Genomic DNA, 18,986 nt, shown 5'->3' with positions numbered 1-18,986 from the left:
CCATTCATCTTTCGTGGGGTATTTCGCTTGGCATCTCAAGCGTAATTCTTCATGAGGTTCCATTGACCCACACTGCTCTCCCGTAGTTTCCATCCTCTCTCAATCCCTTTCTTCTCTTTGGCATAAGGGGAGAAGGATGAGAAAAGTTGGAAACAAGTAGAATAGTATGGTTCAGTGGATGTTTATAGGGGATTACACAAAGGGCAGCCTAGTAACATATCAATGAATGACAAAAAGAGGGAGGTGCTTGCTTGGAATGCCAAAGAAGGCTTGTACGTCTAGCAATATTTTCCATATAGGGACTCATAACATGAGAAAGCAGGACCTAGAATGACCTAGGAAGGCCTAGTAAGACATCCAGTGAAGGTGAAAGGAGAGAGATGCTCGCCTGCAATGCCCAGAGAAGGCCTGCTTGGACTTGCGGTTCTTGGACATCTTGTAGTATCTGCGGTAAGTGGACTTGCAAAGGGAGAAAGTAGGACCTAGGAAAGCCAAAGGTGACCCTTCGGATCGGTTAACGTATCTTGATGGACTTCAATGTCTCTAAACTTGGGTATGTAAATAGGATAGGTTAGGTCTTAGATCAACCCGATTCATATTCAACTCAATTGGGTCCTACGTGTACTCATACCCAATTTGGACCTTGGTCGTGTTTAGACCATTGGAGCCTGACCCAATCCATTGGTTTGGGTTGTTCGGGTCAAAGTGTTAATTAAAAGAATTCTAAATTATATATATATATATATATATATATATATATATATATATATATATATTGGGTTAGGTCGAGTTGACCATGACCTAAACCTGAATCAACCCTATGAGGTCCTGAATGTACTCGGAACGACTTGAGTTGGGTCCAAATCAAATGGACCTAGGCCCAACACACCATGTGTAGTATTTTGGCCCAAGATCGAGCCTAGGTTGGGTTGACCCATCAGGATGGCAGGTCTAGTACTTTAAAACAGTGTTGCATCTAGTGCCTAGACGAGCTAGGGGGTCCTAGGCACCTCACCCATGCTTTGGTGGGCCTTCTAGGTGGGGTGTTTTGGGGCGCCCAATGCCTAGCCTTAGGTGGTGTCTAGGGACTGTGACCGTTGAAGGGTGGAAATTTTGGTAACTTTGCCCTAAAATAAGGGGGAAAGGGAGGGGAGTTTAGGGAAACTTATTTTATTCCTTTAAAACACCAAAAAAACGAAAAAATTTCTTCAAATCTCAAATTTGGTTGAATTCAACTTAGCATTTGAAGCTTCCGAGAATTGGTATGAACATCATCCTTTTTTGTAATGATTACTGAGACTCTTGAGTCTTTCAATTTGGATTTTATTTTTCTAAATATTTCCTCCTCTTATGTGTATGAATTATGGGGTGGTACGGACTATGGAGTATAAACTATGGCCTATGGATTATGGAATGTGACTGTATTGTATATTTGGTTGTGCTAGTACATTTGTCTGGATTATGGGATTTTGATATTAATGATGTGTTATTGTAATATACTCATACTTGTGTTAAATGTCTATGATATTATGGTACTATGCTTTATGCTTATGGAATGTGGAGTGAGTGGTTTACTTTGGTTGGTTACCATGGATTAAGGATCATGTGTATGGAACTATAGAAAGGAATGGATTACAGAATGGTATGGAACTTTGGATTAAGGTTATGGATTGGTGTGGATTATGGTTTGGTTAATTGGTTATGTATTGCGTATCTTTGGTTGTACCGTAATACTTTGGTTTGGATTTGGTGTGATTTGACATAAGAATGAAACAAAAGAAAAGCCTGGATGTGCATTTTTTATACAAAAGTTGGACCTAAAATAAGATTTTCTGACCTCCCCCTGCCCCTTGTTGAACGTGGGTCATCAGGTCCTAGGGCGCCCACCTAGGCGTTGGGCAGCTAGGCTGGCACCCAGGGCTTCTTGGAACACTTGGTGGGTCAACCCGACTCGATTGCTGCCCTTATCTAAACTAGATAAAACTCTATGGGGGAGTTCACAACGAATTTCACGCTTGCATTACTTTGCCTGATCTTACATATTTATAGAACCATAAAGCCAATTTTGCCCGTACAATACCATAAGTCTATTTAAATCGCATAAAGCAAGCTTTCACCAACTTTTTTTACTTGATAGGACTCAATGTAAAGGCAACTCGTATGGACACCTCTTACATGCTTTTGACATTGTTTTTTTTAAATCAGTTACTATGAATTTCATTCACCCATGAATGATTACAAGGAGGTTCAAGAAGAAAAGGATGTAACCACCAATGAATGTTGGTGCACACCACCCTTTGCTAAAGCATCAGCTTCCATATTAGCCTCCCTAAAACAATGAGATAACTCAAAAGAACCACTACTTAAAATGAAAAAGATTTCATTGATAATGCTGCATAATCTCCAAGGTGGCTTCAATTCTCATTTTGTCCAAACAATGACATTGCTTGAATCACCTTCAACCGTCTTTTGGCCCTCAAGGTTCTTTATTATCTTTAATCCCTCCAAAAGAGCTCTTGCCTCAGCTTCATTCACTATTGTATGTCCACATGGTCCCGAGTAGGTGAATTTGTAATTGCCTATATGATCTCTAATGGTACCACCATAACCTGCTAGGCTTGGGTTTCCAATCGAGCTTCCATCAAAATTGAGTTTTAAGCAATTTTCAGGAGGCGGCATCCTAATAGCATTTCGAGTTTGTCTGTTATTATTAAGCTAACTTTAGATGGTTTTAAAAAATATGAGATTTTGGAATAAACTTACAATCCTTGTTTATTGAAAACCATTCAGTTGTTGTTGTTAAGGTGTTGGACTTCAAAACTTCAATCTGATTTTGTGTCCTTTCAAATGTTCTTCGCTTTCTCTCTCTCCAAATATTCCAAATATTGCTCACCCATAAAGGTCTCCATAACACGGTTCCAATTTTCGACAAACCAAGGTTCATCCATTGAGAGAGGATCAACTCTGGACTTTGTGGGATCAGGATATTTAGATTCAACAACTTTCTACACCAATCCCACATGCTTAGAGTGAAATGACAATGTAAAAGACTATGGTCCACACTTTCGTTATCCCTCAAACATAGCCTACAAACATTGACAATTATGAAACCTCTCTTATGAAGGTTGTCTACAGTAGGCCGCTTTTTTTGAAGAGCTACCCACAAAAATAACTGAACCTTTAGTTGTACCTGCAAATTCCATATTCTTGCTAATATAATCAGTCGCTCTGTGATTATCTTTATGCAACAGTTGATAGACAGACTTAACTGAAAAATCCCCTAAAGTTGTGAGTTCCTACACCAATCGATCATCTTTATTGGGAATATAGAAAAAATTATGCAACAAATTCATAAGCAATAGGAACTCATGAAAGAAAGAATTCGAGACCCTCTTGTACCTGCAAACAATATTCCAAGAAGAGTTAGTTAAATCAGCTCTTCTGATATCTTCACTGAGGCCAATGGATTGTCGACTTTGGAGAAGACCTCAGGGAAAGAATCTTGAAGAGCAAGGTCTCCCAACCACTTATCAAACCAGAACAAGGTTTGATCTCCCTTTCCAACCACTTTGAGAAGATGACTAAGATATAATGATCGGCACTCATCAATTCATTTCTAAGTACTTGAAGAACCAACCTTAGATCTTGAACTTTTAATGAGGCCTGTCAATGCATCTACTCAATATGTTTCTTTTAACACTTCTCCCCATATGTTATCCTACTGATTTTGGAAGCGCCACTACCACTTGTCAATAGGCTAGTGTTCATCAATTTGAGCTTTTTAACTTCTAGACCCGCATCTCTTTTGGAGGTGTATATTTTTTCCCAATTTACGAGTATCAGTTTTTTTCTCATTCCTACATTGCCCCATAAAAAAGATCTCTTAATGTTTTCCATAGTCTTCATCACCTGCTTTGGCATTGTGAAAATGGACATAAAATAGATGGGCAAGTTGGACAAAGTAGTGTTGATAAGAGTTGATCTTCCTCTAAACGACAACACTTTAGACTTCCATAGATCCACTTTCTTATTAAATCTTTCAATAATAGGATCCCAAATAGATGCCGATTGGTTTCTTCCATTTAAAGGAATACCCAAATATTTGCAAGGAAACTTGCCAACCTCGCATCCAAGAATTTTTGCCAAAGATGCAACCATGTTCTTTGAAATTCCAATTCCAATCAAATGCGCCTTTTCTAAATTCACTTTGAGACCTATTGTTATTTCCATACACTTTAAGAACACCCACAAATTCTTTACTTCTTGTTCCTCTGGGCTACAATAGATAATATTATCATCTGCGTACGGTAAATGAGAGATTGTTAGTCTACCAACATTTAATCCAGAAATAAGGCCTCTACGCACCTCATAATTCAGTATAGTATTAAAACTTTCAGCCACAATAGTATATGAGTATGGGGACAAAGGATCTCCTTGCCGAATGCCTTTTGATGCTTTAAAATAACCACAAGATTTTCCATTGAAAATGATGGAGAAATGAGTTAACTTCAGATGTCCCTGGATCCACACTCTCCAACATGATCTAAAACGCATTTCCCCTAAGATTTCATGTAGAACATGCCAATCCACTTTGGCATATGCCTTTTTGAAATCTATTTTACATAGAAGACTTAGTTTTTGCTCTTTCAACCTTGAGTGTATGCATTCTTGTGCCATTAAGATGCTGCCTATAATATGTCTGTCTTTGAGGAAAGAAAACTGAGTACCTTTCACAACCAGATGCAATACTTCTCTCAATCTATTTGCCAAAATCTTTGTAACAATGTTCCCCAGTAGGCTAATAGGCCTTATGTCCTTCACACTCTCTATAACAGATTTTTTGGGAATTAAAGCAATAAAGGTGTAATTTACTGTTGTCGAGATTTTACCTTTATGATAAAATTCATCCATGAGTAAACAAAGATCCTCCTTTAGACGTTCTCAAACGGTTTGAAAAAGGGCTAAAGGAAAACCATCTGGGCCCGGTGTTTTATCCCTCCCCAAGGAGAAGACGACACTTTTTATCTCATCCATTTCGAACGGTCTTTCCAGCCATAGAGCCCTTTCTGAAGGCAATCTATCGAAGATGACATTCTCAAGACTAAAATGATTTCTTTTTTTCGTTGTAAAAGCTTCCTTGAAATGGTTAATTAAACTCATTTCAATACTACCAGGTTTAATAAGTTCCACATCTCCCATTTTAATTTTACTAATAGAGTTACCCTTTTTTTTAGTATTAGCAATAGCATGAAAGAATTTAGTATTTCTATCTCCTTCCTTTAGCCATTTCACCCTAAATATTTGCCTCCGATATACTTCTTCCTGTTTCAGAAGGTCATGCCAGGAAGCAAGAGAGTTGTTTATTTCCCTTATTTTTTTGGGTGGCACTGATCCTCCCATAAATTGGATTTCATCAATCTCTTCAATATTTTTTTCTCACTGCAATTTTTTACTGTAGTTTACCTCAATATCCTTTTTCCCATTTACAGATTTCATTCATGAACATTTTCAATTTAGTAATAAATTGATGACCCACCCAACCTTCTGTCTTGGTATTTTGCCAAAACTTTTCCACCAACTTAATAAAGCTTCTATCTGATAACCAATTTAGCTCCATTCTAAAAGGTGATAGGCCAAATTTCATACCCATCGAATTCAACAGGAGAGGGACATGATCGGAGGCAATTTTCACTAAGGCTTTAACATAAAGATTTGGAAACTTATTAAGAAAAGAGTTGATCACCAAGAACCTATCCAAGCGAGTAAGGGTAGGGTTTGAAAGAGCATGGTTTGACGAGATGTATGCAGCCCCAATCGATGGAATGTTCAGAAGTTCATTATTTTGAATAAAAGAATTAAACATGCGCATACAATGAGAGACCCTAGGATTAACTGCGGATTCACTAGGCCATCGAATCACATTGAATTCACGTCCAATACACCATGGCACATTAACGAAATTGGTTAAAGCATTCAGTTCATCAAACAATTGTGCTCTTTCATTGGGACAGTTGGGAACATATACATTTGTTAAACGCCATTTTAAACCATCTACAAAAACAACATGAAGATATGTCTTTCATTTAAAACAAAATCATCTTTTTGAACCACATTTGGGTCCCATATGACCCACAAACTACCTGATAAGCCATTAGAAACAAAACCCACAAAGTCCATTGGTCTCCTTCCCCAAACTAACATAGTAAACCGAAAATTAGGGGCCTCCATCTTTGATTCCTGTATAATCAAAATGTCAGGCTTTTCTTGCCTAACCAAAAACAAGACATCTTTTTTCCTTCTACTACTGTTGAGGCCCCAAACGTTCTAGCATAGTATTTTCATTCTGAGACATAACCCCTATTGTGCCTGGTGGTTTTAGAAGGACTAGCAGACCCTGTCATAGTTTATAGAACATACCAGATTGTCGAGCTCCCTTTGCATTCGCCCTTTGTGCTTTGATTTTTGAAATTTTGAGACTCCAGGTTGTGCATCAACACCCTTGTCATGATCTTTTTGCAACATTTCGGTGATAGAGTCTAGAGAGTCTCCATAATGGAGATTCATTGCATCAACAACCTTGCTGACTTCTGAGGACTATTAGTAACCTTCCAGGCTCATCATCTTTTTCATCCTCTGGGGGGTCATCTGATAAGCGATAGGCCAGGGGGATTGCCATGACCAGTAGTTCATCTTCCTCATTGTTTCCACCACTGCCATTTCCATAGGTTCTACTCCTTCCAAATGTTGCTGAAAGACATATTCATCCCAATGCAAGTTCTCACCCTTATCAGACATCAGGGGCATTTTCCTCCTCTTCCAGGTTGTAATCAATCAAGGGGTAATAGCTAGGCTCTAGGATATTAGTTTTCTTTGGGGATTTCAGAGGTTTTGAAGCCACTCTTTTCATTAGAATTTTCTTCTTGTATGCCATGCCCACAAAGATTTTTTCTTTGCCTTTTGCCGATGCAAGGATAGTTGGGGTTGGTTAAGGAGGGGCATCAGAAAACACACTAGAGATTGGCCCCTTGGGAGACTCTGCTTCATGATGGCGGACATGAGATTTCACTGTATGCTCCACCGTATCCAGTATTGGGTGGTGTCCTTCCACACACATGTCCCCAATACAGTTAGGTAGATCTTTGAGTACGTCAAATTTATTTTGGATAGAGATGGGAGTTGACTTTTCATTTGAATTTTGAGATATAACATTCAAGTTTTTGTTGGCATCATACTTTACTATCCACCTCTTGCAAATTTACTCTGTGTCTCTGTATCTTGACCGCCTCTTGCTAGGGGACTTGAGGGAGTGCTTATGATTTCAACTGTACATGGACACATCATATTAACTTTATTAACCTCATAAATAAATGGGATGTCACTGGAATTTTGCTTTTCTAAAGATGTGGGCAGCATCTCTTGGTCTACATCATTAAAGGCTTTTTGCAATTCTTTTGCAGTTTCCTCCAATTTCTGTTGTTCTTTTGATTCTCTTTTTGGAATTTTGCCTTAATTTGCTTAACTGTTTTCTTAGGGCATTCTATTGCAATGTGCCCATGCCCTTCCTAGTTCCCACAGACAAGGAAAACATGGTTTGGATTTTTGTTTGGCTTTTCTCTTTTGGTATACCTTGTATGACTCAAAGGATCTCTTTCAATGGACTCTTTTGAAACTGGGGATGTTTTATTTTTCTCTCCTTCAGTCCTATTGTAGATTTTTGAACCAACTTGAGGATGGTTCTTAATGGTTTCGATGTGATAATTTCTTAGTTTATGCTTTTGAGCAAATCCTATCCCATTAGATAAAACAACATTTTGAGTACAATATTTTTGACCGAATTCATTTCAATTGCTACTGTAATGAGGCTAAATACAATTTCGTGGATTGTGAGGTACTATGAACTCCTTTATATTAACTTTTTTGAAGATAATTTTCCGAGTATTTTTTCGAGTCATTTAGGCCTAATGCCCTTGTTGACAGCAATATCATGTTTGTAGTTGTATGTCCTAGGTGTTTGGTTGTGAATTCTGGACGGCTTTCTACCTCAATTCCGTTAAACTTCCTCTAGTAGCTCTCCTATCTCATATTTTTAATGCTGCCACCAATATCTTACCTTTTTTGTTGCATTCTTGTAGCTCGTCATATTGTATCTTCTACGCGATGCTTATTTCTTGTACCACAACTTTTTTAATTCGTACAATAATATCTTTGCCTTTGACTACAGAAAGCCCCTTAGATTTTATCATTTTTCTTTGCTATTCTAAGTTATTTCTTTCTGGCTTGACTATTTTGCATTGATTGTGTGGGGAGTTTAATGTGAGATTTGGACTTATCAACTTTTTTTTTTATACATTTGGGAGAATTAGGTGTAGCACCAATAGGCAATAAGATAGTGAAAGTAGACTTAAGTGGGCTGGCCATATTCGGTGCAGACCCAGTACAACAACTACTAGGAGGTGCGAGTTAGTTCAAGTGAAAGGCTCAGAAAGGGCGAGGGGTAGTCCCAAAAGGACATGGTTGGAAGTAGTGAGAAAAGATATGTGGACTTGTGGCCTCACTGAGGCTATGGTCATTGATAAAGCAGAGTTGTGGACTAGGATTCGTGAGCCGACAACTAGTTGGGAAAAGGCTCTGATGATGATGATGATGCTTCTCTCCCTTCGACAAAATGCAAATGATCTTTCCATGGAATGGTTACTATGGTCAAGAGGATGTGTTTACAAAAAAATGGGTTGAAAATATCCCTCACATCATTTTCTTTGTTAGAAGTTTTTTGTTTGGGAAGGGGGTGGGGATGGGTTTGGCATATTTTCTAATATATCCAGAATTGTTTTTAAGTATTTTAGCCTGGTAGTAATCTAACAAAACTAAGAAAGGGTCTTAATTTAACTAAGATATTATATTGTTATAATCTATACCATATGTGGTTATGTTATTCTACTATTTACCATATATATTTATGTAAGTTGATAATCTATGTACTGTATGATATATAATCGGTTTGGGCCTTTTCATTTAAAAACGGACTTAAATCACAAAAACATTTACTGGAATCAGTGATCTCCAATAGATGAAGATTAGAGCATGGAGATGCTTTGATTCTGGGGCTTGCGCTTTCTTTATTTCCTTTACTTTACTTGTGGTACTCATGGCCAGAGACATCAGAAACAGCAGACAAACTTGAGTTTTTTTTCCTGTTTGTCCTCTGGATACCAGCACTCCATTTCTCCTACTTACCATCACAATGCATTCTTCAATTGATTGTTTCATGACATCATCATCATTTCTGCTGATGAATCCTGTTCTTCCATTCTTCTCTATCAAGGGCCATACCGTCAGTAAGACCAAAAGTCACTATATCTTTTATCACTACTTCTATCCATATCTTTTTGGCCCGTCCTCTTGTCCTTTTAGAGCCTTCAACTTGAGCCAAATTGCACCTTGAAACCGGTGCTGCATTAAGTCTATGTTGCACATGGCTAGCCCACCTAAGTCTACTTTCCCACATCTTATTGTCTATTGAAGCCACACCTAAGTTCCCTCATATGTATTTATTCCAAATTCGATCATTTCTTGTCCATTACTACTGATTTTACTTGTTTAAGGTTCAAGAAAATGGTGGATTTAATTTCCTACCCATCATTCCTACATCACTCATCCATCTCAACATCCTCATCTTAATATCCTCATCTTAGCTATGCTTAGCCTATGGTTATGTTGTTCCTTAACCGCTTAATATTCCATCCCCTAGAGCATGGCTGGTCTTGCAGCTGTCTTATAAAGCTTCCTCTTCAGCCTTAATGGTATGAAGTGATCACATAAAGCCTCTACACAGCTCCAACTATAGTTTCATGGCAGATTAATTTTTAGCAAAACTTAAAATTCCAGTTGTTTTCAGAATCATTCGTTGAAATTCGTTCAAAACCTGTGTTTTATAGCGAGTAGTTTCACGAATTTTCCTTTCTAAGGTATTTTACTATGGAAATGTGATGAAAAATCCAAATTCTAGGCTACGACCTGTATCTCATGTTCAGGTGATTGTATTTTGAGGTGAAATATTGGAGATTTGATGTATAAGCCCGAGATTTCTATGTTCAGCCCCATAACAGGGGTTTTGAAAACCCAAAAATTTCCGAGAACAGGCATTAAAGCAATCTCTTACGATGCTCAAGCCCTAGATTTCTATGTTGAAGTTGCAGCCCCAACCTTGTGACGCTCTTTTCCAATGACGTCTCCTATGATGCTCTTCTCCAATGAAGCAATCTCCTAGTCTTAGTCTATCCATGAATCTGGTTGCTCTAAATTGATAATTTCCTTGGTTTGGCACTCGTAGTCATTCATATGGGTGGAAGTAATCACGCCTTCTTATACCACGAGTTTGGATGTGGTATATAAGTTGCCGTGCCAAGCTGCTTTATTGGGGATGGGGGTAAACAAGTAGTTCATGTTTTACCTCCATCCCCACTATGTTGGGTTTTCTGTATGAGCAGGGCTGATTTACTGTAGCAATCAGCCACGCACCGAACACAAAATACGAGGTCTTGTGTGTATAACCTGCCACAGCAGCAGCTTACACATGATCTGAACAGGCCCATAGATGTCTTGTTACGTGTTGGTCGTCAATGATTTTATGCCTATTATTTTGATTTATTTATTTCTGTTTTATAGCTAAAATCTTGTTGTTATCGTTACTTTAGGACAGTGGATACCATTTTTCATTGTTATCTGGTGGTTAATGTTGCAATCTGCTTTCTTTAATGTTATATTATTATTTATAGATTGCATATATGCAGATGTTTTTAACAATAATGGAGAGAAAAAGCACGAGGAAGAGTCAGATCAAGATAAGTTCTTTGATACAGAAGAAGATTTTTGTGATTCTATCGCAGGAGGCAGAACTAATGGGGCTTTGAAATTCATTGAATGCTTTGATAATATGAAGAATGTGCCATTGAAAACTGAAAATGTTGACCAAGAATACCCACATGTTGAAAGGCGCAAGAAATTACCGGATCCTGCTCAGAAAGAGAAGGGCGTGAGTCTTTGGTCGATGATAAAAGATAATGTTGGGAAGGATCTAACCCGAGTTTGTCTTCCTGTTTATTTCAATGAGCCAATTTCTTCTCTTCAAAAGTGCTTTGAAGATCTGGAATATTCGTACCTTCTTGATCGAGCATTTGAATGGGGCAGAGGGGTAATATGATACTATCTTTTATCTCTTTGGTTTGCAAGTGGTCCCTTACCATGGTTACATGCATGGGTATGAACATGTTTACATGCATGCATCCATGTGTATTATGATGTCAAAAGAATGTCTATCTCACCTTACAGGACACCTGGCTCCTTTTTTCTCTCTTCTCTGGGAATGGTAATATAAACTTTTACTGATAGTATTTGAAAGTATACATTATAATGTTGGAGGCATACATATAAAGTAGGTAAATTGGACCTGGGTAATTCTAGCATTTGTTTTTGCATGCACTGTTCTGTAATCTATTCCCGAAATTGCATTGTCCTTGGTGTTGATGAATTGGTATGATTTGAATCTCTGAAAGTCCTGAATTAGCTATTGGAATACATTGTTTCGTCAAGATAGGGGGTTATTTTGTTTGTTAGGGAGGGGGGATGGGGAAGAACCAAGAAGATATTGAAGTATTTTGCTTGTTGAAGAGATATTTGTGTTATTTTTACGTAATTTTACGTCGTAAATAATGCGAAACAAATACTCGATATTGCTTTTTTTAAAATATTATTTTGTGATCATTAATGTTTCCTCAAGATGCACATTATATTTTGGCATCGTCCAAGTGCCCTATGCGCAGAGACTAAAAATGGTGGGACAAGGGTTATTTATTCATCACTATAATTCTTGATGGGCATAGGGCTACTTTTTCTTCAGAGTAAATTTAGGGCTGGTTAGGTGCTGCCTCTTAATACGCATTTTGATTTTGTTTGGATGGTAGTGAATATTGACTCAAATCTGATTAAGAGATCATTTTTTATGCCCTTCTAAGATGCACTTGGGTATCATGGACATTCAGACACTGAACGTTTATGAGTAGGTTGAAAAAAAATTACCACTTCTTATCTCATTTTCCAAAAAGTTGCTTTTTATTTGTCCACCAGTGACTGGGAGCACAGCATAGTTGAATTCAAGCGGCCCTTATACCTTGTTCTGTCTTCACATCCTCCTTTTTTTCCCCTTTGTTTTTTTTCTATTATTTGTGGGAATGCTTCCTCTACCTCTGATTACACTTACCAATCACGTGGTGGCCTTACAGAAACCCAGAACTTGGAAAATATCATCACAATTTTCATCATATTTGTGGGCTGAATTTTGATAAGGATGAGCATGGTATTGTGGACCCATTGGTTGCTTTTGGGGATAAACTTAGCACTTGTGCTGCATCTCTAGAATCTGGAACCCCTTGCAGATGTGCAGTTCCTTTAATTTCTAGTCCTTAATGTATTTAAAACTATTTCAGGACTTAAAAGACATAATTTGTATTGGTAAAACCAGACCTGCGCCTTATCTGTATGGGTCCCAAAACTATAAAGAGGACGGGTAAGTAAACAGTCATTCAATTGGAAATCGAGCAAATCATTGCCTATTCTGTTGAGCTACCTAGAAATGACCAATACAGGAAGTTTTAGTTTTGTTATGTCTCCTTTATATTGCCCCTTTTAACATATAAAGATGTTCTTTCTTGAAGAAATTGTCAAAATGGTATGATATAAAGGTCACTTATACAGTTATATTGAGACACTTAGATATTTGAACGACATGTATACTATGCAAATAAATACACATGAAAGACAATGTCAAGTAACATCTGTCCCTGCTGCCTCCTGACATGTTCTGCTGCAATGCACTGTTTTGGAGTGATCACTGCACTGTTATGATTCTAATATTTGCGGCTTACCTGATGTGAAAAGTAATATAAGATACATGCTTTGGAATGCTAAATTTTGACTTTTCTTTTGTTAATAACTGAAATTTTTTTAAAAGATCAGAACATAGTTGTTGGGTTCGGGAGTGGGAATGGTAACGGGATCCGGAGCGAGGGATTGTGAAATGCTAGAAGAACCCTGTGGTTGGGAACGCCGTCCATATAATGCACATGTTGGGGATTGAGAACCCCAATATTAGGGATCGAGATTCCAACCTTATGGGGATCTTGATGCCGACCTTTTGGGATCTAGATCCCAATATTTTGGGGATCGTGTTACCAACCTTAAAGTGTATGATAATCAAAGATTATGTATACTCTTTAAATTAGGGATCTCATTCTTTATAGCAAGCAAGCAATAGTTGTGTTGCTAGTTGGCTATAAACAAAGAAAATCATCAGTTCGGTTGTTGTCTTTGTCTTTAAGGTTGGGATTGAGATCTCTAACAGAAAGAATCGGGATCCCTATCTGTGCCAAAATTTAAAAATTGAGATCCCTAAGAGATCCGTTCCAGGAGGGACAGAATCGAGATTCTAGAAGGGATCATCTACCAAAGTAGGAGATCCCGGTAACTATGGATCAGAATGCTCTGGTTAATTTGAGTTCTCTGAATAGCTATTGATAACCTTTGATTTCCTTAAACTGGTGATAAAAATACCTTACCCCCTTTATGCAGCTTTGTCACGGTGATTTTGTCACGTACGATAAATTCACTAGAAATGTATCGATGATTTTTCTCATGCTTCTACATATTTATTTATCAAGGAATTGTGTTTCTCACCCTTGATATGCTTTGCATGTGCATCTAGGGGGACAGTCTCATGAGAATTCTGAATGTCGCTGCCTTTGCGGTCTCTGGATATGCTTCTTCTGAGGGCCGACATTGCAAACCATTCAATCCATTGTTGGGGGAGACTTATGAAGCCGAATATCCAGATAAAGGACTTCGTTTCTTCTCTGAGAAGGTTATTTCATAACTTCACTTGGTTTTCAGATATTTTTTGACTAGGAAAAAAGTTAAATTATAAGAATGGTAGATGAGTACGGTATTTTACCGGAGTCAAAGAATGGCATGCTTGAAATATTTAGAATGGATAGATGATAACTCTCGTAAGTTTAAGCCAAATTTTAAAACTTGTTTTAGTCTCGGGAATCGCCTGGGTCAAGATGGATAGTGGACTGGCCTGTCTCAGGACGACCCAGCATCCTGGTGGGTCTCTTGTTAAAAACTGGGTCTCTGGCAGTCTATTTTAAGCCATTTTATAATACGCAGGGCTGACATGACTGTTCCAGGTTCCTTCAGTTGAGAAGGGTGGACTATGATCCATATGACTATTGAAAATCTATTACAAATGTATCGCTATCCAATTATCTGATGGGTGAACATGTTATGGCCCAAGTGATAAGGCCCACTCTCTGTCCATCTCTGTCTGTCTAATGGTGATAGAGGTTTATAATCATATTAACCAGTATCATGGTATACTTACCCTAGAATGAAATTAATGGATTTCTCTCTCATGCTATGATTATTATCTGCATGCATCATTTGCCGATAAAAAAGTAAAACCCTTGTCAGCCATATTTCCTGAGAATCTACCATGATATTTGATCAGCCATTTATTATCCTTGTGGTCCAGAGTAATGTTATTCACCGTGCAATGGCTGTGGGCCATTTCTTGTGTGATATTCTTGTAATGGTTTTCTAGAATGAAGTAGAGAGGGAAACTAAAATAGGTGGCTAGAACGATCAAGGGTGATTACCCTTATAACAGTGATAAGAATGTTGTTTTGGACCATGTATACCTTTCCTTTTCTCTCGTATCATAAGATATTATAAATTTTGACTTTATATCACACACACACACAACCACCACCACACCTTCCCCCCCCTCGAAAAAAAATAAAAATATTTGATGTGTGCTGTGGGCTAAGGACCTGTCCTGTTTGGGTGGATTCACTAAATTGAAAAAACACCTTGAATTAGATTTGTGTAATGCTATTTGGATCCCACTTAATTGAAAAAACACCTTGAATTAGACCCTATCTTTTTGCTTTCAGTTGCATTTAATTCTAGACAATACCTGCTTTGTGAATCCAAACCACCCTAGGATGTCAACTTCTACTCTTATAATAAAAAACTGATTGTCATTATATTGTTTGTAAGTTATAAAAATGTAATATGAATGCAATATAAAATTATCCATGATTAATATCAATTCAATAGAATAAAAATATGCCATGTGTATGTGTTTCTTTGTGTATGTGTTTTGGGTGCGCATATCTTTGATTAAAAAAGTGATTGTCATTATATTGGTTGTAAGTTAATAAAATGTAATATGAATGCAATATAAAATTATCCATCATTAATATCATTTCAATAGAATAAAAATATGCCATGTGTATGTGTTTCTTTGTGTATGTGTTTTGGGTGCGCATATCTTTGATTTTGGTGAAGGATGACGAGCTCCATGAGAGGCGGAAGATTTATTTTAAAAAATTGCTAAATGACGACCGCAATGGAATCACAACATTTGAAGGAACCTTTGACATAAATGACGTCGGAGGTCATTGATACATTGTTGGATTATAATAACTGAAGCAATGTTGTTAAATTCGCTTCGCTTTGGACGATCCGTCACCATTGAAGCGAAGCAAATGTAGAGGTATTTCAGTGTGATATTTTTGCCGTCCAAAGGTGAGAGAGAGCGGGAATCCAAATTTTTCGCAAGAGCCCAAGAGTCTTTTTTTGTATTTAGTGTCCTTTATTTACTTCACCTTCCACGTGGCCCATCCTTATCACCGTGTTCGACAAGTAGCCCCCTTTTTTTGTCTTTAGTGTCCTTTATTTTTATTAAAATAATAACTTGCCCCTCTTGTCTTTAGTGTCCTTTGCTTTTATTAAAATAATAAATTAATTTCCAAGATTTACTTGTCCTCTTATTAAAGGACTATCTCCTCACGTGATATATAAATATATCCTCAATTCCTCAAGTGATAAAATAAATTAAATGGACTTTTTTCCTTTATTTTTATGATATTTTTTTTTTTAATACATTTTTATATACAAATATATATTTTATTTATATTAATTAAAAAAAAAAAGTTTGAAGTCATCCCCTGAATTAACCGAAGCACCGAATTGCTTCATTTTTCAGACCAAACCAAAGAAGGTTCCGAAGCAAAGCTGATAACATTGATCTGAAGTGACAGAAGCTTTGAAAAAGATGAAGATAGGAAAGATTTTTGGACAATATGGTATCCCAATAGAGGTTTGGAAGTGTTTGGGAGAGATTGGCATATCTTGATCGACCAAGCTGTTTAACAAGATTCTGAGAACAAAGTAAATGTCAGTAGAATGGACAAAATATTGTGGTATCTATTTGCAAGAACAAAGAAGACATACTGAATTGTACGAACTATCTAGGGATCAAACTTGTAAACCACATTATAAAGCTGTGGGAAAGAGTGATTGAGCAATGATTACAACATGAAACGACTATATTGAAAAATTAGTTGTCTTATACTTGGGAGGTCAACAACTGAGGCTATTTTCCTACTTAGGCAACTGATTGAGAAGTTTAGGGGGAAAATTAGACCTCCACATGTCTTTATTGAGTCCGAGAAAGCATTTATTGGGTACCTAGAGAGTTAATTTAGTGGATGTTGGAAAAGAAAGGAGTATCTAAAGAATATATTTGAAGTAGTATTAGGGGTTCCACATAAGGTACGTAAAATAAAATTTTTCTACTAAACTTACTAACTAATACAATTTCCTTTGATCACATTTACAATACCTTGGGGAAAACCCCTCAAGGACTACAAATTCAAAAATGAAAAAAAATAAAATAAAAAAAATACACTACTCAAGTTCTTCCACTCAACCAGTTACAATAGACTCAAGAACTCAAAAATTACACCAATACTGATATCTCTTCTTTCAATACATTCATTGATCATCATTTACAAGTACATGAACTCATCTTAAAACAAATAAGAAAGACACATGCAGTGATTTGAGAGGCTTGGGAAGCCAATTTATATGTTCAAGGTAATGGGTTTATGGCCATGGATTTCATACGACCCTTGTTATGTGCCCCAACTGATAGCACAAGATTTGAAAGCTTAGATTTCATCTTCATCTAGAGGGAAGTATGCATCATACAAAATTCATGCCACACATTTTGATGCTAATGCGCCATGTTTGAAACTCAAAATGAGGGCCTAGCGTGAACCTTGTGTGGGAATGAAGGTGAGAGAAAAATGTGGGAGAGGAGAGGATGTAATAGGATCCAAAGGATCAAACAAAGGGTGCTAGTGGGTGCTCTAGTTATCAAGTAACAAGATGGAATGAAAGGGTACTATGTAAAGGAAGGGTGCTAGTGGGCGCTCTAGCTATCAAGTAACAAGATGGCATGAAAGGGTACTATGTTAATCTCAAAATGACATGTAAAGTTCACTGTTATGACCTAGTAATCTCAGATGTACTGCAAGGTAACATTCATAACAGTCCATTAAAACTTTGCTCTAAACTTCATCAAAATACTATAGCATGAGAACCCAAAGTGCTAGAAACAATATAACTCAAAATGGGAACCAAAGGAAGGGGTTTTACTTATTATTATGTGATCATTTATAGCAGAATAATGATGCCTAGATGAAGGTGTTGGCACATCAAAATGAATAGGAGAAGGTGCTTTAAGAGCTTCAAGGCTGTGGCTTCAATGAATGCTAAAACACTATTCACTTACTTTCTTTAATGCACAATGAAGAAGGAGATGGAATGAGAGGGGTGCACCACTCTCCAAGGCTCTCTCTAACTTTCTTAAGGATGTGGGAAAAAAATGAAATGAGATAGGGTTTTTGTGCTTTTATATGAGGTTTTTGCATGGAGTTAAGCGTAGACTCAATTTAAGCCATTATTGTGAGCCATCTAAGGGTTGAGAGAGGCTAAAGTCAAGCCATCGTTGTGAGCCATCTAAGGGTTGAGAGATGCTAAAGTCCTAGCCTAGTGCATCACCATTTATGGCTATCATAGGATGGCATCATGTGCCCAATTTGCCCTCCGAACTTCCCTTATTCTCAATGTGCCCTTGAAAACCCTAATTTTGATTTTAGTCTTTTATCACTATCCAATTTTCCAAAAATACATCACAACCTTCCATTTTATAAAACCTAGTGAATGGGACATCTCATTCCCTATTTTCTCTCTCTTATTTGAAACTTGGCTCCCACTCTTCCTGCTTGATGTGTCACTATCACAAGGGGACACATTCTTATTCCCTTGTCATGAAATATTCATGTTTAAGCACTCTCACCAATTGGAAATCAACAGACCCTTAAAATGCTTTTCACTATCAAATCAACATTTTTAAAATAATTTCTCATGCTCACATGTGTGCACACACACATGTGGCACTACTACATATCATCGATGTCGCTAAAACAAACAAGTCTTACACTCTCCTACCTACACTATCCATGTCACACAAATTGGTAGTGACGTGACGGTCCAAGTGGGGTCTATGTGTTGGCACACATTGGCCACTTGTGTGCCACCCGTTCGCATGTGCAACTGTCCTTGTTAGGAATTACGTGCCAACAAACTTAGTAAATCATTTTTTCTCAAAATAAAATTACCAAAAATTCTCACAAATTATAGTAAATCATTTTTAATCATCCTCTATTAAAATAATTTAGTTTGGCTCCTAGGTAAAATTAGTTAGGGAAATTAGAATCAAGGTTGGGCTGGATGGTACTCTACTGGACTGGCTTTGGTATCCCAGACCATTTTCTCAAGTTAGCCCAATAGGCCCATGTCCCACAATCTTAAGCAGGGGCACATGTGTGTGTGTGTGTGTGTGTGTATATATATATATATATATATATATATATATATATATATATACGGAAAAAGTTTATATAAGGTTGCAACCTTAAAATGTAGAATACAGATGCACCTCAAAAATCCATTGGAAAAGGTTGTTTTAATGTTGAAAAACCCTCTAATTGATTATCTCGACATCAAGTTATATGAATATG

At 37.3% G+C, this 18,986-nt stretch overlaps 1 protein-coding gene across 9 annotated transcripts in view; it reads left to right on the top strand.

Moving 5' to 3' along the window:
- Positions 1 to 18,986, top strand: part of LOC18430956 (oxysterol-binding protein-related protein 2A) — a 56,436-nt gene that overhangs the window by 24,427 nt on the left and 13,023 nt on the right. For 5 of the 9 annotated variants that reach the window (XR_016045660.1, XR_016045658.1, XM_011623836.3 and 2 more), the window contains 2 exons: positions 10,791 to 11,191; positions 13,757 to 13,912. Coding sequence is in view for 6 of the 9 variants with exons in the window: in XM_011623836.3 (XP_011622138.1) it covers positions 10,791 to 11,191; positions 13,757 to 13,912 (557 nt within the window). In the remaining 3 variants the exon portion in view is untranslated. The remainder of the gene's footprint in view (positions 1 to 10,790; positions 11,192 to 13,756; positions 13,913 to 18,986) is intronic. The other 4 variants (XR_016045659.1, XM_088853463.1, XM_020665261.2 and 1 more) reach the window with 1 other exon arrangement.

Source organism: Amborella trichopoda, chromosome 12 (assembly GCF_054954075.1).
Source record: "Amborella trichopoda isolate Santa Cruz 75 chromosome 12, AtrichopodaSantaCruz75HAP2 v2.0, whole genome shotgun sequence".
Taxonomy (NCBI): Eukaryota; Viridiplantae; Streptophyta; class Magnoliopsida; order Amborellales; family Amborellaceae; genus Amborella; species Amborella trichopoda.
Note: the sequence above shows the minus strand (reverse complement) of the source record. Positions and strands in the feature narration are given on the sequence as shown.